Below are 23,812 nucleotides of genomic sequence, written 5' to 3' on the forward strand. Positions count from 1 at the left end.
GTATCCTTGCTGTTCCCAGCACTGCACATTTCTGTACTGAGATGTCCGATGTTGTTCCCGGGATCTGTTGCAACCACTCATCTAGTTTGGGGGTCACTGCCCCGAGTGCTCCGACCACCACAGGCACGACTGTCACCTTTATCTTCCAGGCTCTCTCCAGCTCCTCTCTGAGCCCTTGGTATTTCTCTAGTTTCTCGTGTTCCTTCTTTCTGATGTTTCCATCACTTGGGACCGCTACATCCACTACAACGGCTTTCCTCTGCCCTTTATCTATGATCACGATATCCGGTTGGTTTGCCATTACCATCTTGTCAGTCTGGATCTGGAAGTCCCACAGGAAGTCATTCTGAACCACCTTCGGAGGTGTTTCCCATTTTGACCTTGGGGTTTCCAGTCTATACTCCACACAGATGTTTCGGTAGACTATGCCAGCCACCTGGTTATGGCGTTCCGTGTAGGCTTTCCCTGCCAGCATCTTACACCCTGCAGTTATAAGATAAGATAAGATAAGATAAGACATCTTTTATTAGTCTCTCAATGGAGAAATTCCCAATTCACAGCAGCAAAGTTATGAAAGGAAGAAGTAGAAGAACAAAATATAGGAGCTGCTGGAAAGGCAGCCACTCTCGCGGCGCCATTTGAAGTCAAACTAACAATATAACGTGTTGGATCGTCTGTGTGTGTGTGTGTGTGTGTGTGTGTGTAAAATATATATATATATATTTATGAATGTGTTTGAAAAAATCCGTGATGCACTGAAGCCGCGATAAACGAACCGCGAAATAGCGAGGGATCACTGTAATTCATCAAAACAGAAAATCAAGCAAGGAAATCACAAAATGAATTCTATAGCCCCCCTGCAGAATTTATTTTGTGCTTTCCTCGTTTGTGAATAAAGTACACAACAAAGGAATAAATAACAAACACTTCTGAGACTGTCCAGTCTCTTACATTTTACTGACATCTGATCGTTCTGTTGGAGCTACGCTCAAGGAAATGCCAAAATAAATTCTGTCGGGGGGGCTATAGAATTTATTTTGTGATTTCCTCGCTTGATTTTCTGTTTTGATGCATTATTTTCAATTTTCGTAGTTTCATTGAAGTAATCGTTAATTTACGTTTTTCGGAGGCGTGCATGAACGCCTCTCGAGTCGAACGGAAGGAGCGTAGCTCCATCTAGTGGATGCATTGTAGATTACATCTTATAATCCAGTGCGTCCAATATATAAAAAAAATTACAAAATAGGCCATTCATTGAAGGTGCGCCTTTTAGTGCGGAAAATACGGTAATAACCCCAAAAAAGGAATAGGCTGGAGCATTAACTTTGAAGAAGCTATTCTTCCTCGGTTTTGGAAGAAAAATACCTCGGCCACTTCTCTAGGCCATTGGTACGTAGCCCGAAATAAGATGCCCTTGTATTTTATGTGTTGGCAGCCCTTCCTTCGCAAAACAGGATATATTCCATTCTCTCCGGAGCCTTGAAAGGCTGGAATTCATCTTTTGCTACGTTCATCCGCTCTTCCAAGCAGTTGGAAGGGACTAAATTGTTTACAGGTGTCAAATTCACATTATCTGAATTTCCCCCCGGATCGCATGCAACCACCCCTTGAGTACCTGGTGAAAGGATATCAAATAGGCAATTCATTATTTCTTTTGGAGGATTGGTAATATCCCCATTTGTACAAACCCAATTCCAATGAAGTTGGGACATCATGTTCATGTTCAACCTCCATGTTCAACCTACATTTTAATACACTACAAAGACAAGATAATTAATTTTCAAACAAATAAATATTGTTTTTCGCAAATAATCATTGCCTTTGAAATTTATGGCTGCAACACGTACCAAAAAAGCTGGGACAGGTGGCAAAAAAGCCTGAGAAATCCCACTGGTGAACAGGCTCTCCGGGAACATGTAAGTGCCATGTTTGGCTGGTAACCAAAGAGGGATTGATTGCTTCTTTTTGTTTTTTTTTTTCTGAATTCATTTTTTAGACTGAATTTTCTGAGGCGTTGAATTTTTTTTCCAGTACCTGTCTATATTTTTTGCATTTAATATATTTACACTGCATATTTTGTGATGTTGACTTTTTTTTCCCCATGTCAAATTCAATTCTGAAAAAATTCCATGTTAGGAATTTCAATGCTAAAAAAAATTCTGTTAGAACTTAAAATTCAAACTCCGATGGCGCAGGTATACTGCGATACCACAGTAAATGGAGAAACCTTGCTGAAAGGCTGGATTCATGTAATGCACTTTACTTTGGAATCAGACAATCCTCCAGTAAGTGTCTCCAGTTGGTCCAGAATGCTGCTGCTCGCCTCTTGACTGGTACTCATAAGAGGGAGCACATAACTCCAACTCTGGCATCCCTTCACTGGCTCCCTGTACATTTTAGAATTTTTTTAAGATTCTATTGTTTCTTTTCAAATCTTGAAATAGCCTCGCCCCACCTTACCTCTTCGGACCAGACACTATTATAGGTACCGAGGACTAAGCGGAGGCTCGCTTTTTCCATTGCTGGTCCCTCTCTTTGGAAGGACCTCCCGCTGAACGTTAGGCAAGACCCCTCACTTCCCATCTTTAAAACTCCTTTTTTAAACTCATTTTGATTGTTTGGCTTATGACTCAGCATTAGACGTGATTTTTAGTTTCACCGTGTTTTTGTGCCTTCTACTGCCTTCATTATTAATTTATTGTTTTATTGTTTGTTGTGGCGGCCCGGTGGACGAGTGGTTAGTGCGTGAGGTCTTGGGTTCGATCCCGGCTCCGGAACTTCCTGTGTAGAGTTTGCATGTTCTCCCCGTACCTGCGTGGGTTTTCTCCAGGTAGTCCGGTTTCCTCCTACATTCCAAAAACATGCATGGCAGGTTAATGAAACACTCTAAATTGTCCCTAGGTGTGAGTGTGAGCGCCGATGGTTGTTCGTCTCTGTGTGCCCTGCGATTGGCTGGCAACCATTTCAGGGTGTTTGTGAGGTCCTACGTAGTTGGTCCACTCCTGCTTTCCCCAACTTGACCATCAGAAGTCCAGGGTGGGTCTTGTTTTTTAAATAACATGATCCATGTGTGGCTTGACTGATTAGTAAGACTGATGAGTAAAGCCTACTCTTCCCCTAAAACAACTGGATTATTTTTTGTCTTTCTTTTGACCCTGTAAGAGAGAGGCTGTGAAGATAATGGATGGAAGTATGGACTGCTTCAGTACATTCAAGTGTAGCCTTTTTTTCTCCTTGATTTTTGCTAACTTGTTCACATCTAACTTTGTTCACTTGTACTTTGTTTGCCTTATTACGAGTTGATCTTTTCTCATCCCCAGGTACATCAAGCAGGTTTAACCTGTGATACAATCGAGTTGCCCCATCATATTAGCTCTGATGAAGAGATTGACAGACTTGTATCAGCTGTACAGCGGTTTCTGAAACACTTGCCTTTACCTTCTCTGGTGACAATGTCCAGGTGAACACACACGCACGCACGCACGCACGCACGCACACACACACACACACACACACACACACACACACACACACACACTAAAATATATCCAAGATGGTGCCAGCACGAGTGGCTTCGTCAGTTACGCAGTCTCTAGTATTGTCTTTGTTTTGGTCATTTTCATTTATTTTTGGCAACTTTGCGCCGCTGACTTGAGAGAAGTCCTGACAAGCGTTAGGGACTCAACACTCATCCTTTTTTCACCAACACACTTAAACCCACAAGGTTTTTCGGGGTTAATAGCTGGCGGTGCAGCTGCACCATAGGGGGAAACGAGTCGGAGTGCTCGTCAAACTACATTAGCATGGCTTTCGAACCCGCTCCAATCGATCCATCTTGCCAATCCACGTTCTCTGCCAAACAAGATGGAGGAATTTCTTCTCACAAGGGCCAACAAAACCTTTGCACATTCTGCCACGCTCTGCTTCACTGGAACCTGGCTCAGCAACTGCCACCCGGACACCGCGCTGCACCTACCCAGCTTCTGCCTCCTCTGAGCCGATCGTGACACGGAGCTATCGGGGAAAATCAAGAGGTGGTGGAATATGCTTCTATATCAAAGAAGAATGGTGAACTGATGTCACAAAACTCAACACACACTGCAGCGCGAACTTGGAGTCGCTGTTTCTAAACTGTAAGCCACGGGTGTCAAAGTCAAGGCCCGGGAGCCGGATCTGTCCCGCCACATCCATTTATGTGGCCCGCGAAAGCAAATCAAGCATGTCAAGTTCCATGATGCTTGCCAAAGTCTGAACCAAAATTTCAAATTGTCATATGTAATCCGCATTAATGGTCAACTTTCTCGACTTCTGATTTTAAAACGAATTATTCATCAATTTGTTGTGTGCTGTGTATATACTATGTGGAGGGGATTAAACATTTATATGGTTTCCCAAAATGCATAATGGCCCTCCAAGGGAAACCGTAACTACAATGTAGCCCGCGACCAAAATGAGTTTGACACCCCTGCTGTAAGCCATTCTACTCACCAGGTGCGTTGTCCTCCTCCATTCTCGCGGGTGTTTACATCCCCCCGCAAGCTGACTCGAGCACAGCGCTACAAACGCTGTCTGACCAAGTAAACAAACTTGAGCTAAAGCATCCAGAGTCACCCCTTTTTATTTTGGGCGATTTTAATAGAGCACGACTTAACCATGAATTTCCCAGATATAAGCAGCACATTGATTGTTTCACCAGAGAAGGCAACATTGTGGACCATTGCTGCATGACGCTTAAAGCACTGGGCTTTTCTGATCACCTTTTAATACACTTAGTCCATACATACAGGCACATACTCAAATGTGTAAAACCGGTTGTCAACACTGTGAAGAGCTGGACCAATGAAGCAAAACTGTCACTTCAAGAATGCTTCGACTGCACTGACTGGAGCGTCTTTGAAACTTCAACTGGCAACCTGGACGAATACACAGACACTGTAACATCATACATCTTTCTGTGACAATGTGTGTTCAAACAAAGTCCTTCCGCTCCTTCAACAATAGCAAGCCATGGTTCACTGCCAGCTATGCGAGCTATGGGTCGTGACCGAAAGAACGAGATCCCGGATACAAGCAGCTGAAATGAGTTTTCTCCGCAGGGTGTCCGGGCTCTCCCTTAGTGATAAGGCAGTGTTTCTCAAATAGTGGGGCGCGCCCCCCTGGGGGGACGCGAGGTTCTGTCTAGGGGGACGCGTTTGACCTCGGGGAACATGCTTTTTTATTTTTTTACTGTCCTAAAATAATGTGCAGTTACACCTCCACTATGTTAGGGGGCAGGGGCGCTCTCATTGGCAGAGTTTGCGCAGGTAGCATTCTCAGGGAGGAAATATGACGAGGCGTATGTAGCGCTTGGCTTCAATGTGACTGCGGTGGCAGACGAGGAAAGATCAATGTCCTTACTGTGTCTAAAAGTTTTGGTAGCGGACAGCATGAAGACAAATAAATTAAAGCGTCACTTAAAGACATTACACCCCAATCATGCTGATAAGCTGCTTGAGTTTTTTTTCAGCGAAAACGTGCCGAATATTGCCAACAATCATGCCGCTTTGTGACTGCTACTTCAATAAACTAAAATACAGGTCCCGGCTACACATTGAGCAGGAGCCGAGAGTTGCTGTGTCCTGCTTCAAACCTCGCTTTGAAAAGGTGTGCATTGCAAAACGTGCTCATTGTAGCCATTAATCCAGACATCATCTTTGATTTAAAAAAAAAAAAAAAGCACAAATTCTTTTATATTTTTGTTTTGCTGGTTATTTTTTTTTAATATTGTGCTCTGAGATAATGTTGGTGATTAGTTTGAATGCATTATTAGTTATTGATTTTATGTAATTTTATTTTTCAGTATCGTATGGTTTGACATGGTCAGTCAAAAAATATTTATTGTTAAATTAAGGATTTAATCTTATTTTTGAATTTCAGATGCACTTTAAATCTTTTCTGTTCCAGTTACAAAAGCTATTCTTTGTTGTAAGTTGGTCCATATTTCTTTCTTTTTTTATTCTCTTATACGTTAATAAGGATACAGCTTTATACCTGTGGACGAGGGATTAGAGTCTAATCCCTCGTCCACAGGTATAAAGTCGCTCCGAAGACTGCAAAAATCATGAAGAAATCAAACAAATGTTATGCAAAGGTGTACTTATAACAATTTTATAGACAAATGATACTATTTATAGTCGTGCGGGGAGGGGGCGGGTGCGAGATGTTTTCCTCTTCCTTGGGGGGGCATGACAGAAAATAATTGAGAACCACTGGGATAAGGTGAGAAGCTTGGTCATCCGGGAAGGGCTCAAAGTCGAGCCCCTTCTCCTCCACATCGAGAGGAGCCAGATGAGGTGGCTCGGGCATCTGATTAGTATGCCTCCTGAACGCCTCCCTGGTGAGGTGTTCCGGGCATGTCTCACCGGCAGGAGGCCCCGGGGACACGACCCAGGACATGCTGGAGAGACGATGTCACCCAGCTGGCCTGGGAACGCCTCAGGATCCCCCGGGAAGAGCGAGAAGTGGCTGGGAAAGGGAAGTCTGGGCTTCCCTGCTAAAGCTACTGCCCCTGCGACCCGACCCCAGTTAAGCGGTAGAAAATGGATGGATGGATTCACTGCGAAACTCCGGCAACTTAGAAAAGAGAAAGAGGCCACCTTTAATTAATTAAAACCCATGTGCTGCAGTCGATGTAAATAAGTTTATATAACGCAACATACAATTTTACAAAAATTGTGAAAGTATTATTCCTGAATATTTATTTCACTTTCAACCACTCGACATGTTCAGTGGCATCAGTGCTATACATACACATATAGTTCTTATTTTTTTCTTTGTATTTTTGCCCTCTATGGACAATAAAAGCGGTATTGTGCTATGACCAAAACATAAATAGAAATCTATATAAATAAAACATGAATTGGAATATTTCATATCACACAATTTTTATGCTTTGTCTTTGATTTAAAATGACAATACGCAAAAATCTACAAAAATTGTAGAAATTGTAACACATGGGGTAACCCATGTGTTACAAAAATCGTAGAAATTGTAACACATGGGTTACGAAGTGGAGAAGCACACGGTACAAACATGCCCAAAACCAATTGACAAAGGAAATTAACATCGCAAAGAGAAGCTATGCAGAGAGGCTGAAAAAAAAAAACTTTCTGGGAACGACTCTGCATCTGTGTGGAATAGCCTGAAAGTAGTTACAAACTGTAGGACACCAGCTGCTCCAAAGATAGAGAGACATCCCAAGGCATTCCCAGGTCTAACCCATCCTCAATTATTTGCGGTAAAACTCACTTATTTGCTGCTCCAGAGAGCGAGAGAGACATTCCAAGGCATTCCCAGGCCGAACCCATCCTCAATTATTTGTGGAAAAACTCACTTATTTGCTGTATTTATGCTCAAGCCGAAGCAATAAAATATGTTTATTTGTCCCATCTTGTGGCTTCTTATTACTTAGGGCCTATGCTAAGATAAGGTAAGATAAGATAACATTTATTTGTCCCACACTGGGGAAATTTGAGGGTGAGTTGAGGGGCTTCATTTAGATGAAAGTTGGATGTCACTATCTTGATGCATCACTTTGCAATTAAAAACCTTGTCTGGGGCTTATTGTGATCTACTGACCGATTTTCGCTTTTCCCTCCGCAAATAGCTGGAGTACACTGTACCTACAAAGAGACATGACTCTCCTGATTGTGGACTGTTGGTGATTCTTACCCTGACTTTTGTATTTGTCTCTGTGTCTTAGATCCAGTCTAGATGAATACTGCCCTGTCGAACAAGTGGATTCAGTCCAAAGCAGAGTGTTGGCTGTGCTTGAAAAGCTGTATGGACCTTTGGACATACAAAAGGACTATGAAAATCCTAACACAGAAGTTCAGGGCCACCAACCTCAGATCACATAACAGGCATCCAGGTGTCCCTTGAAGTGATCTAAATACAGACGCTCCCCAGCTTATGAACGAGATACGTTCCGAAGGATCGTTCGTTAGGTGAATTTGTTCGTAAGTTGCTTCAGTGCTATATTTTGTATGCAATGTATGTTTAAGGCTTATATAAGTATGTTTAAGGTTTATATATTATTATAAAATGAAGTTTAACTTACTTTTGGAAGATGTACTCGACGGCTTAAGGAGATGATGGAGGGGGAGGAGAAGGAAGAGGAGGATTTTATATCATGGGGCCGAGAGGGTCTTCGTCGCCGCTGGAATGGGCTTCAAGAGTTACTTCCTCCCCCGTAGCATCAATGAAGGAAGAAGTTGAGGGTCCAGGAGAAGAAGATGAGGGTTGACGAGTATCTTCCTTGGAGGGTGTATTAGAAACTGGCCGAAAGAAGCGATCTCACGTCGATTGCACAGTTTTCTTCTTTTTCTCATCATAAATGATGCAGTAGCACTGTATGGCATCATTCATTTGATTTGCAACCTTTGTGCAACGTTCAATATTTGGGTCTTGCTGCTCGAAGAGTGCGATGGCTTTATCTATGAGTGAAAACCCCTCGGCCAAGAGTTCCGTCTCGAATTTCTTCATGGGGACAGGCGTTTCCTCCTCCTCCTCCTCCTCTCACAGCGCCTCACGTCGGTATTAGTGGCGGAAAGAAGCACTACAGTACTCGGAAAAAGGCCGCAATACAAAATCTAACTTACAGCATCTCTGTCCGAGAACATTTTTCGACATACCTGTACCCGCAAAAATATTCGTATGTACCGTTGTTCGTAACTCGAATGTTCGTAAATCGGGGAGCGTCTGTAGAGTGTTTTCTCAAGCACTCGCAGCATGTCAGTTTCGTTTTTTTTTCATGTTTAAAAAAAAAATTGTTTTTGTCTTGCAGCATACAAGTTTTAATACCGTGTGAGTCTACGCTCTGAGATCGATAACAAAAATAAAACCGAGCACTTTCATTGTTTGAAGCGAAAACTTGTCTCATCTCAATATGGCATAATATTCCATATTTGAACCAGGAACTCGCCCCATTCTGTGCCCATAAAGCGCACATGCATACTTTCAGGGAATTGGACGTACAGCCCGCAAGAACCACCATAAGCTCCTTCCCTCATCCTCGTGGGAGACAACAGCACACCAGCCACCCTTCAGTTGTTCCTTTCCAAAATCGTACTTCTGGATTAGCATGTTCAACAATATGTCCTGTGTAGGTTTGTTGTTTCTTTCCTTTTGAGTCCATTGGACTAATAGGCTTGCGGCAATGCCCACAAATATCTGAGACAGCCCTACCGTGGCTAAAATAAAACTCAGTGCTTTTCCTCATCTCTAAAAGGATTTATAGTGGACACATTAAAAATTCTACAAGAGATTATAAAAGAGTTGTAAAGCTGTTTCCTTGGCCTTATTAGACATGATTAAAAATAATCTAATTCATTCTAAAAGACAGATCTCATTTCCAAACATTCAATTAAATCACATTTACCTTAAAAGACAAAATGTGTAATAATAAAAGTGTTAGTCAAATATTTCAAATTAAACTATTTCATGAAGAGCTGCGGTTGGCTGGCAACCAGTTCTGGGTGTCCCCTGCCGACTGCCCGAAGACAGCTGGGACAGGCTCCAGCATGCCCCACGACCCTTGTGGGATAAGCGGATGGATGGATGGATATTTCACAAAGTGCAAAAATTCATAACAATGAATGTAAAATTACAAATAGATATGCACACTTTATGAAGTGACCGGTGTCTCCCAAAGTGAAAGAAATGCCATTTAAAAGTGGACATGGTCATGACCCAGCAGAAGCAATGGTGGTTGATAAAACAATTTAGATTTGAGATCGAGCCATGTGGCTTTAGCTCTAGAGAGGAGGAAACAATTGAACATCTATTTTTCTCCTGTTTGAGAGAAACTTGGAATGATGCAAATGAAAATGGATCAAGTACTACAATTAAATTTGGACCAAATTCATGGTACAATTAACCACACACAAGAATGAAACTTTGCAATATTGTCATAGTTACGCATGTGTAGGAGACTGTATATGTTGTTCAATGTATTTTCTATTTTGTTGCATTGTTTTCACTTTTCTGGGCGTCAGTCAAGTGATCATTAATTTACGTTTTTTCAGAGGCGGCCCTGAACGCCTCTCGAGTAGAACAGCAGTTGAGAAGGCGCGTAGTCCGACGTCGACGTGTCTGTATTTGCTTCAGTGTGAAACGAATTAATAAAGTGAATGTTCTGAAAACCACCACGACAGCTGTGTTTGCTTCGGAGCTGCAACACATGCTAAATACCACGGACAAAAAAGAAAACTGTCCATTAATGTGTTTAAAACTGAGAAGTGAATTTGGACTTTAAAAGTTTATGTGAAGATGTCTCAAATTATTTATTGTAACACATTAAGAATACTGGATGTAAATGGCTTACAATGACATCAGAACTGCCTGGCTGTCATTTTGTTTTTCCTATTTCTACTTCTCTTTCCACTGACTTGTTGCATAAACACAAATATCCATCTCCCATCGAGTTTTGTGCACTGTATTGTAATTGTGTGAATCTTTTTTTTTTTTTTTTTTTAAAGGAAGCGTTAGGTCATCATCGGCCGCCGAAGGACCCCGATAAAATCTTGCAGCCTGATCAAATCTGGTACCGAGAACCATCTCGGTACAGTATATGTCATTTCAATGAGTGAAAAAGCACATCTCGTACCGACAGTGTCAGCAACAGTCGAAGGCGTTGTGTAATATGCAACCACATGCATCTATATATAGATATGAATATATGTAGATACGACACACTCTTTGCGAGATACGTGCCTACGGCGCTGCTGAGCAAGTAGGGGCAATGGCATCCGCGCATTTGTTAAGTGTAGACGAAAATAATAGTGACAGAAAAAGATGAGGGCGAATCATGCCGCGCACGGTTATGCACAACGGCGTACAATTATGAATGTGACTAACTTTTAACGTGTAAACGGTATGTTTACACGTCTTTTTTCCGCAGATGTTAAAACCTCATGCAAATCAGTTGAGAAACGACTAAGTTAAGACTTATTTCAATGTACATGCATTCCCGTAAACGGGAACGCCGCCCCTGCCAACATGGCCGTCACGTCACGTACGCACGTTGGTTAACTGGGCTGCGCCATTTTACGGGCGTTTCTTCATATCTTTGATGGGAACCATCCCGGGACTCACTTGCACAAATAAGTCGCATCGTAATAAAAATGAAGGACGCAGTTTTTCCCCGAATCTTTGTCATCATCTTGTGTGCAGTGGTTTTTGTTGCCGTTTTGGTCGTTAACGGCTTAGCAGGGGCGGGTAGAGGTGAGTGGTAGCAATCAAATACAAGAGTTTTAACGTCAGTGGTGGTTTGATAGTTTAGATGACATTCCGACACATCACTTTGGTAGTTATATGCTTCAAATTTCATAGATTAACAATTAAAGTGGTGGTTTGATAGTTTAGATGACAGTGGTGGTTTGATAGTTTAGATGACATTCCGACACATCACTTTGGTAGTTATATGCTTCAAATTTCATATATTAACAATTAAAGTACATGAAACGAGCATGATCAGACAGATCTTTTAAAGACGATTTCTGTTACTTAAGTATCACTTTCCCGTGACAATCCCGCGACCCGACAGAGAATAAACGGTTCGGAATATGGATAGAAATATGCCAGTCTTTTAAAATGTCCCAATTTCCGGCCAACGCCTCAATGCAATCATAGAGGCTCTAGTGTTGAAGTGTGACATTTTTTGTTGTCGTTAAATAAACGTTTTAAAGTTTCATAACTTTCTTAAATATTTACGCAGGGGTCATTTTGCCATGAAAGGCTCGGATTGGTAAAACGAGTGAGGAATTCTGGGTCAACCGTGAATCGGCTATTTTAAGTAATTGCAGTAGGTTGGTTATTTTAGCGTAATATGTAAAATGCCGTGTTATAGTTGGCTACAAGTGGCATCCAGATTAACTGCCTCCCAATTCCAGCTGTTGCGGGTAGGTCAATGAAAGTCCAATAATTTTGAGTTCCCTGTCTGCAGATTCTTCACAAACGATTGTACATCAAAATTGTTCAACTGCGCATAATTCTTCACTTCTGTGGGTAGGTCAATGCGAGTCCAGTAATTTTGAGTTCCCTGTCTGCAGATTCTTCACAAACTACATCAAAATTGTTCAACTGCATAATTCTTCACTTCGTCAATAAACACGTGAAACAAAACGTCTCGTTTTCATCACCCCATTGGCTGCAAGAAATTGTCAACATACTAAAAAAAATAATAAAGATAATGAAGAAAATAAAGATTACAAAAAATAAAATACAAAGATACATACAGTACCATAGGCGTTGCTTGGCATAAAGCACTACTATACCCCGTGGAATTATGGGGGGAAAACCTGAATGGAAATTATGCAATGCAGACATAATCAAACCATACAATTACAAATGAATAATGCTTAGTTAATTTTTGAATGTATCAGCGTAATATTGGCCAAATGCTAAATAGCTTTTTTTTTTTAACTTGAGCAAGTCCTTGATCGTATTCTTTGTTTTATTTTATGCTGGATGTTCTGTAAAGGGGCGGCTCATGGTCAAGTGGTTAGCGCGTCGACCTCACAGTGCAGAGGTGCAGGGTTCGATTCCGGCTCTGGCCTCCCTGTGTGGAGTTTGCATGTTCTCCCCGTGCCTGAGTGGGTTTTCTCCGAGCACTCTGGTTTCCTCCCACATTCCAAAATCATGCATGGCAGGTTAATGGAGCACCTTAAATTGTCCCGAGGTGTGAGTGTGACCGCGGATGGTTGTTTGTCTACGTGTGCCCTTCAGCACAGTTCCTAAGCAACAAGATGGCGCTGATTTGGTAGCTGTTTTGTAATTACGAAGGACGGGTTTCCAAAAGCGAATAAGTAAAATTGCGAATAGCAAAAATGTGGGCGTTATTTGTGCCCTTTTCCGGTTCATGGCTTCAAGACAAGACTTTCCCAAATCATAGGCTTCATGTACACAAAACCATGTAAATGTACATTATCCTCATTATGTACTGTAATTCCATCATTTTATCGATACAAGTAGGTGAGTTTTCTATGAGTGATGAATGATAGGGTCCCAAAAAAATAATCAGTGATGAGGCAAATAAGGGCTTTTTGAATATTTGTCTGAACTCTGTACTGTGAATTGCCCACTGTTATTTGTCAATACTGTATGTGCTCTGAGATTGTCAGGCGACCAGTCAAGGGTGTACTCTGCCCTCGGCTATCGTCAGCGAGCACTGCATAGGATCCAGGTCAACTGTGATCCTGAACATGATAAGTGGAAGAAATTCCAATTTGTATAAACGAATGACTCTGCTTTGCAGGTGCCTTCCATTCCTCAACAGGCAATGTGTCAGCCCGTTATGAAACAGACATCACACCTGCTGGCTGGACCTTCTCCATTTGGGGTGTTATTTATACCTGGCTCTCCTTAATGGTCTTATATATCACCCTATTTGTGTTCAGGGGGTAAGTAAACATCAGAGTGTGTACTGCAGACTAATATGATTCTTCATTCTCAGACCAGCTGAACCATGTTTTTCACTTTTTGAACAGATCCTGGGCTCAGTGTTTGCTGCCGTACACCTTCTATTTCTTCTGGCTGCTCAGCATTGTGCTGAATATGATATGGCTGCTGTTGTGGGACAGAGAGTATGTCGAGGGTTTCTTATTCATCTTTTTATACAATCTATGTTCATGTTAATAAGTCCAGTCATGAAAAAAAAAACGTACAGAAGAATAGGGACAGTGAATAGTGAAAATCCGCGTACAATTGATAGACATTCAAATGCATTGGAAGAAAATGACTACACTATTTTTGGGGACCATAAGCTGCACTTAAAATCCTTTAATTTTCTCCAAAACCTACAGTTGCGCTTTGTAATGGAGTGCACCTTATGTATGAATATTGGCATTTCAATTTGTTGTCTTTAATTCAAATTCCATCCTATTTAACTTTCATGAATATAATTGCGAGCAGAAGTACATTTTTTCCTCATAAGGAACACGATCACTTTAATCAGATGTGTTGCAGCAGGAAGAGATATGAAACTGGCCCTCGAGGAACAGGATTGAAGACCCTTGGTGTATGAGAATCTTGGGTGAAGTAGTCATGCTAGCATAATGCTGCAGTCAGACCGAACGCGAGGCGAGCGTTGCTGGCTGCGTGTTTCCAACATTACAGTGTTGGACAATATAATTGCGGTCAGTAGGAGAGAGAGGTAAACAACACAGTCGGCTATCGGTGGGTGCTGGGACCGAGCAAAAAAGGAGCTGGCTTGGACAATGGTGAGCGAGGACATTGGCATATCGCGTGAGTGTATTGACTTGTTTACAGCTGTTGAACTGTCACCCTCAGCAGCCAAACACCACCATCAGATTGAATAGCGATGTTTACATTTTTAGATTGATTTATTTATTTATCAACTGTCGGAGGATCTCGAAGCAAACCGCCGTGTAGTTGCATGGCAAACGTATCAAAAGATAGAAATCAAAATTATGAACTAAAAATGGGACAATGATATTACGCCTCATAATCCGGAGCGCCTAATGGTCCAAAAAAAGACGGTAAATGAACCACAACAATTCTTCAGAAAACGTAGATAAAATTCTGTTTTTCACAAACACAAGAGGGAAATGGGGGAGAACAAACAAACGAAAACGTTTTTTTTTTTAAAAAGAAAAAAGAAATCCCTGAATATGAAAATCCGTAGGTAGCAAACCGTATTGTTTATCGCTAGACAAACGACGAGAGCACAGCCGGTGCGGGGGGTCTTTGGGCAGTCGGACTCTTCCAACCATATCCTCGCACTGTTTTCTTAACTTCCTTTCTTTAGGAAAGCTTTGCAGGCTTACCTCGGTTTTATTGAAAATTACATCAAAAGACACGCGGTGTGGCATTTTGGCTCCTTTTCGCTGTAGTTCATTGTTTCGGTTTGCTTGGCAAAGAGCAAAGCACTGTCATGGGCAGCAACCATTCTATGTCACTACACAGAATGCGATAATGGTGGCATATATGCAAATAAAGTTTAAACAAAATCTGTTCAACTGGAAATTCCTTCCAAAAATCTGATGGCATGTGACCGTATTGGCCCGAATATAAGACGGTGTTTTTTGCATTGAAATAAGACAAATAAGAAAAAGTGGGGGTCGTCTTATATTCGGGGTCTAGACATTATACCCATTCACGACGCTAGATGGCTCCAGATATCATTGAAGCGAATGCTGAACCTGACTCCCCAGGCCAAAGTGAACCCGTCACGAAGAATAAAAATAAAAATAGCAGTGGCACGAAGAAGAAAAATAAAAAATTGCGGTAAGAAAGGAAAGAGAAGAAAATAATAGCAGAGATAACAGAAAATGGAGAAACGTAGCGACAATCTGGAGAAAAGTGGGTCGAAGATCGGCCAGGTTAACCGGCAGCTGAGGAGAAGTTATGATGTAATTTACATTTCAAAAACCAGAAGCCATTCATTTACGAATGTGATTGCACTTTAGTTTACATATTTCAATGTTCAGATATTAAGATTTGAATGAGGCAAAACAACATGCTTTTTCTCTCAAATATATTATTATAATCATTTGTTTCAGATGTACTGTAATTATTTTCTGTATAAAAATTAATTTGGTGTTTGTTTGTTTATTGAACATAAAACATATACAGTAATAATTTGACAGAAAATAAGGTAAATAAAAGAGTAAAGAGGAAAGAGAAATTAGTCATCATTCAACACAGTTATTATGTTCAAGGGAGTAGGAAGAAGTAAAGAACTTATCTAGTCCTACCCCGTGTTATATGTTTATATCTATTGAATCATTTTTATATCAATCAGAAAAAAAACAAAGTAAGAAGAAAGAAGTCTCCATTAAGGCTCATACTTTACCCTTAACCGTGATATTTTTATACTTTTTGTTTGTATCGGGAATTTATACATACACACCCTGGCACTCTTGTGTTAATTTTCTCTTGTATTCATCTTGTGTTCAAAAAGTATTTTTTCAAACTTGAGTCTTGAAAAAGAGGGGGTCGTCGTATATTCGGGCCAATACGGTAATAAGTCAGGGTTCCTTTTAAGGGTCCCTGTCATATGGTTAGCCCGCTAAATGAGCAGGAAATGGGATTGAAATGTTTTCTTTCATAAGCTGCAACAACTTGCATTCCCACATTGTTGTGTAACTCTCACAGTTTCTATGTAAACAAAACGCCAGTTTCGCCCTACCACAAGTTGCGCACCTAATTCACGACTGGAGGCTCATGGGACGCAGGAGGAAGGCGGATGGCCTGTCATAAAATATTTAACAATATGCTAATTTGATCCGTTGACTCTTTTGTTCCCTCTTTTAGGTTGATGCTGTCAGCATTGGTTGTATTGATCCTGATCGTGATTTCCAACTATAGTGCCTTGAGTATCTGTTGCTTTATCACGGATTACTATGGACTCTGGCTACACACCTATTATCCCAAAGATCTGACCTGCGTAACAATTCTGGTAGGTGGACTGATTGTCATTTGAGTGCAATGGTGCCTTGAGATACTAGTTCATTTGTTTTAATTTGTACTTCAATTGTAATGTTTAAAAATAGCATTCAATATTATGTGATTAAAAAAAGACAGTTGAACAGAGTTAACATGTATTATCAAACACTTTTTACGGCAATGCTTATTGCGCATCTCATTCTAGGCCAAATACATAAGGTAGCAGGCAGAACAATTAAATGCCTTTCTGTTAACCTGTCCATCAACTTTTTGTGAAATTTTTGTCAAGTGGTGTGCCGTGAGATTTTTGGCTCAGTTAAATTTGGGGAAACACAACAGTAAATGCTCGTTTTCAATTGTACGCAAGCTCAAGGCACCACTTGATGTAAGATATTTATCGTAATTGATTTTAGCGTTCAATCTTTTGATTTGTTTTCTCTAATTTCATTTTGTATCCATATGTGAAAACTTTGAAGGTCCAGAATGGCTTGGCTCTCTACACCACGTGGACATCCATTGCTTCTTTGATCAACTTCACCCTTGTTCTTCAATTGTGGGGTGTGGTCAGGAGCACAGCCGCAACGGTGTCCCTTTGCCTCCTGTTTGCTGAGCTGGTGGGCTGGTAAGATTTTACCAATTGTCTCCTCTAAGATCCCGTTTTGTCTACTTTGGCCTGATCAAACACCAAATTTGACATTGCAATGTAGTAGAACGCAATTTTCAAACCAAAGCATTTATGTGTCATAATCTGATATTGTTTACAATAAATAAACCTTTACACATAGAGGGCTTTCAGAACAGCTGCAACTGTAACAAAGCGCTTAATATTGAGGAAAAATAATTTTCCAAAATTGTTTGGCCATCGTGTAAATGTAGCTTTTGCGAAGATTAAAGGGAAAATATTCTATTTGGATTTAACACTGTCAGAACTGTATTGATTTCGTAATATTTCTTTGGATTATGCTGCACCCTGCTGAGACTTCTTTCTGATTTTAGTGACCTCATTAATGACATGAACAACAGCAAGCCTTCTCTGTCTAGGTTTATTCTTGAAAACTGGGTACTGGACCGTTGGGTGCGCAACATTCTGACAGTGTACCCGGTTGTGATCGTGGCGCTGCTTGGAAATGTTTTAAAACATTTTGATCCAGTGGACCCCAGCCCAAATGCCATCTTCATGGGTGAGTTGAATTAATCTGATCAATTTAATTAGTGAGGTCCAGAGTGTGAGCGTGAAGTCCACTAATCCCCGTTTTAGTACTGCTACTACTATTGGTACTTCTGCTGCCGCTGCGACTGCGATCACCAGTGGCATGCCCTTAGGGCTTTCAAAGCCTCTCTGCAGACCCAACCTCTATTAGAAGCACAGACCTACATTTACAGCTTGCATGAAATGGTAATAATTTATTTCCAACAGCTTGTGTCTTCATTTGTACCGGTACCATGATTAAAAATTCACCTTCAAGGCGCACTTTTCAAGAAAACCAACACTGCTCTGCTGAGTGGCTTCTTTCAATCCAGAAGTTTTTTAGGAAGGGCGTACTTTCAGAGTAGGTATGTATGAGGGGAAGAGTTAGTATACACAGACAGGCAGGAGCCTCTGCCTTAGGATTTGTGGGAAGTATGATGTGATTATTTAAAGTTTTTAAATGAATAAAAATTGATAGTGAACTTATTTTTTTGTAGAGATTTAGAGTTGTGAGGTGATGCGTTTTGGAAGATAAAAGTAAAGGTCTGGGTTTTTTTTTTCTTTAGTAGTAATGCTACTTCGGGCTGTACAGTATAATCAGTATATTTAGTAAAAGTATGAATTTGCCCAAAGGTAGGAATTGGCATCCTACTGGCCAATCGTGCTAACGAATGTTGATTACATATTTGTACATAGACACTGTTTGGGGCGGCCTGCTGGTACAGTGGTTAGCGCGTCGACGTCACAGTGCAAAGGTCGTGGGTTCGATCCCAACTCCGGCCTTCCTGTGTGGAGTTTGCATGTTTTCTCCGGGCACTCCGGTTTCCTCCCACATTCAAAAAACATGCATGGCAGGTTAATGGAGCACCTTAAATGGTCCCTAGGAGTGAGTGTGACCGCGGATCGTTGTTTGTCTATGTGTGCCTTTCAGCGCAGTTCCAAAGCAACAAGATGGTACTGATTTGTTTCGCAGCTGTTTTGTAATTACAAAGGACAGGTTTCCAAAAAAATCAATGAATAAGTAAAGTTGCGAATAGCAAAAATGTGGGCGTTATTTATGCCCTTCGCTGGTTCATGGCTTCAAGACAAGACTGGTTAGCACGTAGCCAGAGGGGTAGGGTTCAATTCTAGCTTGGGCCTTCCTATCCGGCCTTCTTGTGTGGAGTTTGCATATATCCGCCTGCGTGGGTTTTCTCCGGGTACTCCGGTTTCCTCCCACATTCCCAAAAACATGCATGACAGGCTGATTGAACACTCTAAATTGTCCCTAGCCGTGAGTGTGAGCGCAGATGGTTGTTTATCTCTGTGTGCCCTGCGATTGGCTAGCAGACTGTTCAGGGTGTCCACCGCCCACTGCCCGTCTTCATTTGTTTAGGTCTAGAAAACAACACTTGAGCAAGATCAGCAACAAGGTCAATAATCCACCGCAGATCTGGCGCTTGGGAAGTCCTTAAATACGTGGCTGAACTTGATGGTCAAATTGGCAGCAGGTGTGCAGACTAGAAGAAAAGCCCTCCACTGCCACCTGCTGGAGACACACAAGGACCGGTCGGTTCCTTTACATATATATATATATATAGAGAGAGAGAGAGAGAGAGAGAGAGAGAGAGAGAGAGAGAGAGCTTGTGGTCACTGCTCAGTGTGATAGAAATGCCCAGGTTGCATGACCAGCGCAAAGACAAAGTGAAACAACAACTCTGTGGAATAAACCATGTTTACAAATATCCTCTTTACTTTTGTGTTCTTGAAGAAGCAAGCATTTGATGTTAACATCATTTGGGATAATTTGTATTACAGAAAACAGCCTGTTCTAGAGCAACATACAAATGCATATACTTCAAGGCATTATTAAAATTGCTGATTAGTGTTACTTTTTCACTCACCCCAAGCCGACGACTCAGATTGAAAAAACACAATTGACCATTGCATTATGCCCATGACCCTGTTTCTTTAGCATTTCTCATCAAACCACAGACCGTGGAGTAAAGCAGATATGCATCAAGTAGCAACCCGATTGCATCGTGGATCTGATGAAATGTTGCTGTGATGAAATGGATTGAAGTCAAGTAAAGCACACGTTACCATATTCATGTTTGCAATAGGTAATAAGTTGACAGTTGAATGGATTGCACTGAAAATGTGTGTGTGGAAATTTTAAGTTGTAACATTTCATAAAGGTTTCATAATATCGAAGAAAATGTTGAGGCTCTCTGTTCCTGTTTAATGAAGACAGAAGGTTCTGTGTGGAAACCTGTGAATACAGTAATGCGGTCAGCTAAGGAAACAGTTTTTAAAACCCTCTGTAGCTCTCACTTGCTTTCGCTGAATGTATTAACAAAATCCTTTGAATTTGTTTTCTTGGAGTATTGTTTCTGCCATTGCTTTAATTTGTAATTCAACTGGAATTGAATAACCACCACCGTGAAAGGAGGGACTGCAGTTTTTGTTTCTCTGTTATTGACTACAAGGGAATGATTGGAGTATCAAGCTAAGGCTTCATTTGTGGAAAATTACAGCTCTACAGTCTGACAGTTGTTTTTCATGAATCAACTGAATTTGGAATTGTCTTACTGGTAACAAATTTCCAGGGAAGGAAATAGTGCTGTGACTTGGGAAAGGAAAAGCTTGTTCGTCGATACTGGTCAAATAGAGCTGGAGCTACACAATTTGGACTGGAAGCCACGCAGCCAAGACACAAGCTATGAAATGAATACAAGACCGTTGGAAATCTATTATTTCCACTTCATTTAGGTTATAAATGTAGGTCTTTGTTTCTGATGGTGTTTGTGCCTGCAGAGAAGGCTTTGAAGGCCCCGATGGAACGTCACACACATTAAACACAGTCACACACATTAAACACATTAAAATATAAAACAAAAATATGAAAACTCCAAAAATACATTGTACTCACCAGAGATGCTGATTATTTATAGAAGATAAAATCCTCCTTTTCTTTGATCATCAGAGCTAGTTGGTTTTGTAGTTAGAGCTAGCTAGTTGTAGCGTCATTACGTGTCACTCGGGAAGTTGCCAAGTAAATCTTTTTCTGGGTTGAAACAACCTATGTTGTTGGGTGACCTATCCTCACAATTTCCATTTGTTTCTTGAAGCGTCTGCAATTAAAAAGTACACACGCAGTGAGTTTTAATAATGCCCAACATTGGTCTTCCACCGTCAGTCAGCCCTTGCACAAACCGCAAAACTATTCAATACTGGTGAACCAATCACAAGATGACAAGATCCTGTTGTCATGCCAAGCCTTTGTGAAGGCCAAGTTTTGTGAATCTGAATTTAATTAATACAATTTCATGTAAATCCTAAGTGTAGATCAGTATTTTGCGCAACAGATGGGATAAATCATGAACGATAATATAAAAATACAAACATTAACAGACCAACAAAATGTTTTTCTCCAATCCTAGCCCAGATCTATTGGGCTGAAATATGTGCCACCACAAACGTGAATCTGAAAAATGTATACTTGAATTTGAATCGCCAAAGTTGAATAAGTGCTTCGAAAAACGGAATCCGAATTACATGAATTGAATTTGCATTGTTTCATTTGAATATTTGTTATTAAAAACTATATCTTGAATTGCACAATCTGAATTTGAATTCCTCACTGAAGATTCAATTCTGTATATTTTTTTTTCATATTCAGTTTTACATCGGCGCACCCATGCTCAACAAGACTGGCAAAACAAAACGAAAATGTGACCTGTTTATCCATTTCATGTTTTGGATCTCAGCCTAAAATTGAATGTGGAAAAACTTGGCTTTTTTTTTCCTCCCCCTTTTTTTTTAACATTTTAGATTTAAATCCAAACAACAAAACAAGCAGACTTTTTCATATGTTTTGAGTTTCAGAAATGGATCCTGATGAAAATCATTTCATTAATGTAGAAAAGCTGCTTGAACGCTGACTTTTATTTTTCATCAAGACATGAAATCCTGAGAATCCATTTTTATTTGCGAAGACATCCCTTAAATAGAAATGCTGACTTAATTTGCTTCCATTCAAATAAAATCTAAACCTGCAGTGAACACATTTCACTTGAGGCAGAATCACCAAGGCGCAAATATTACTGTATCTGCTTTTGACATGCAGCCCAAGTAGATTAATTTCCCCTTTGAACAAATGTCACGGTCCTACGTAGTCCTAAATGTGTGGTCAGCTGATGTGTGAAAAGTATCACCGTATCATCATTGATGGTTCGGCCGTTCACTAATATGCACGTATGCTATTTTTGTGTCTTATTAGTTGCTCTCCTGGTGTTGGCATGCATCCTGCTGGTGTTCCGAGTATGTAATGTCATCTGGAGAAACAAAAGGCGACCCCTCTTTTCTCCGGGGTCAACACGGCCGCTGATTTCGCCCCTTGATGCAAGCAAATTCAAGATACAATTGAGATTCTGTTGATACTCAAATCTTGACTTCAGGATCTTATGACGGAAACATACAGTACCCTAAAATGGGATCACTGTAGAGGTGGATGATGTTACTCGTGCTGTCTACTTTATGCAATACGTAACGCAAGCTAATGTGGTATCGGATTGTTTAATGGACACATCTTGTGTATGTCCAGTATTTAATTCCTATTGTTACATGGACGTACAGTACTGTGTCACTGCTGCCAAACAAACAGGAAGGCTTTGTGTCTCCTGTATACTACCACTACGTATAATCATTATCTCAATAAATAAAGGATCGCAGTGTGATGTTTTGATACCTTGATACTACCAAGTTACAAATAGCTGGTCGCAGCTCTAGTTGTAATTATGAGTGATTTGTTATTTATATACACAATGATGAACTCATTCGGTACCAGCCATTTCAGACCCTTCTTATCCCCTCCCACGCCATGCCAAAATTTAAAATTTAAAAATACATACAGTAAAGATGTACCTGAGATTTGAATGCCTGGATTAAAAAACAAAAAAAAAACAAAAGTGAAAAATCATCCTTGGCGTTGAATTAGTTAATTCCCTTGCTAATAAATGTTTTCTTTCATACTGTTGCCATAAGGAAATATGCCTCTTGAATGGATGCCATGTTCATGTCAAGTCAAGTCAACTTTATTGTCAAATGTGCTACATGTACAACATGCAGCACAGATGAAATTTCTTTCCTCAGGAGAGAGAGGAGCCGCTGTGGGTGCCCGTGCCACCGTCAAAGAACAGTTAACATAAAATGACAAAATAATACAACACAACACAAAAGACAATCTTAACCACTTTTCTGCATACACTTTGTTGTTTGAAGCAGTTATAGATGAAAGAGGAGTGAATCAACGTATCCTTCGGTTGTTTGCTTGTAATATTCAGTACCCTGTGTTTTTATTATTATTATATCTACTGACATGTACTATTTTATCAATCCTTGGCAACTTTATAGGTTGTTTGATATTAAACCTATTTTTTGTGTATTCTTCATCAATACTGCACACTGGCACTTGTTACAACATAACTCTAACAACCAGTTACATGAATACTGTTTTGATATTTTCATTTCGGAATAAAATCAAATGAATTTGGAAACATCCTTGAGTGTCAGTGATCTTTTTGGGTGGTTCTGAAAAAGGAGCTTCAGATTCAGAAGTGCACTCATTTTAGACATGCAACAAATCTAAAACCCCACCACTCACTTTTGAAAAGAGTGGGTTAACCATTTGGGTTAATAGCAGAAGATTGGAGAATATGGGCAATGTATTCCACAATAAACTGAATCTCAATCATTTATATTTGAATTTGAAATGATAAAAACATCAATAATTGCATTGAAAAACTGAATCGGAATTGTACAAATTGATGGTCAACTGGTTAGCCGTGAGCACACCCGCCTCACAGTACAGAGGTGCAGGTACGATTCTGGTTCCGGCCTTCCTGTGTGGAGTTTGCATGTTCTTCCCGTGCCCCCGTGGATTTTCTCCGGGTACTTTGGTTTCCTCTCACATTCCAAAAACATGCATGGCAGGTTAAAAACATTCTGGTTGTTCGTCTCTGTGTGCCCTGCGATTGGCTGGCAACCAGTTCAGGGTGTCACCCTCCTGCTGCTCGAAGACAGCTGGGATGGGCTCCAGCACACCCATAACCCTTGTGATGATAAGCGGATTAGAAAATGGATGGATGGATGAATTTGAAATCATTACTTTGCAGCTGAACCCCAATAAATTCAAAA

General features: G+C 40.7%; 2 protein-coding genes across 2 annotated transcripts in view; both read left to right on the forward strand.

The window, feature by feature from the left end:
• The window catches only part of cunh5orf22 (chromosome unknown C5orf22 homolog), a 31,587-nt gene extending 22,271 nt beyond the window's left edge, over nucleotides 1-9,316 (forward strand). Inside the window, exons 9-11 of the mRNA XM_019879101.1 lie at nucleotides 3,321-3,460; nucleotides 7,742-7,931; nucleotides 8,743-9,316. Coding sequence (XP_019734660.1) covers nucleotides 3,321-3,460; nucleotides 7,742-7,898 — 297 coding nt within the window. The 3' untranslated portion in view covers nucleotides 7,899-7,931; nucleotides 8,743-9,316. The remainder of the gene's footprint in view (nucleotides 1-3,320; nucleotides 3,461-7,741; nucleotides 7,932-8,742) is intronic.
• Nucleotides 9,317-11,082: 1,766 nt separating this feature from the next.
• On the forward strand, nucleotides 11,083-22,514 carry LOC109521305 (uncharacterized). Its single transcript, XM_019879102.1, has 7 exons — nucleotides 11,083-11,262; nucleotides 13,295-13,439; nucleotides 13,527-13,622; nucleotides 16,315-16,459; nucleotides 16,923-17,068; nucleotides 17,488-17,627; nucleotides 21,897-22,514. The coding sequence occupies exons 1-7, from the start codon at nucleotides 11,163-11,165 to the stop codon at nucleotides 22,052-22,054; spliced, it is 930 nt and encodes a 309-aa protein (XP_019734661.1). The 5' UTR covers nucleotides 11,083-11,162; the 3' UTR covers nucleotides 22,055-22,514.
• Nucleotides 22,515-23,812: the final 1,298 nt, after the last annotated feature.

This window comes from Hippocampus comes, unplaced genomic scaffold (genome assembly GCF_001891065.2).
Source record: "Hippocampus comes isolate QL1 unplaced genomic scaffold, H_comes_QL1_v1.1 scaffold85, whole genome shotgun sequence".
Taxonomy (NCBI): domain Eukaryota; kingdom Metazoa; phylum Chordata; class Actinopteri; order Syngnathiformes; family Syngnathidae; genus Hippocampus; species Hippocampus comes.

Bases quoted from the DNA above. Each gene is read 5' to 3' on its own strand.
- LOC109521305 (XM_019879102.1), top strand. From the start codon at position 11,163: ATGAAGGACGCAGTTTTTCCCCGAATCTTTGTCATCATCTTGTGTGCA. The intron at 13,440-13,526 runs GTAAGTAAACAT...CTTTTTGAACAG, and splicing joins ACCCTATTTGTGTTCAGGGG to ATCCTGGGCTCAGTGTTTGC. The intron at 17,069-17,487 runs GTAAGATTTTAC...TTCTCTGTCTAG, and splicing joins TTTGCTGAGCTGGTGGGCTG to GTTTATTCTTGAAAACTGGG.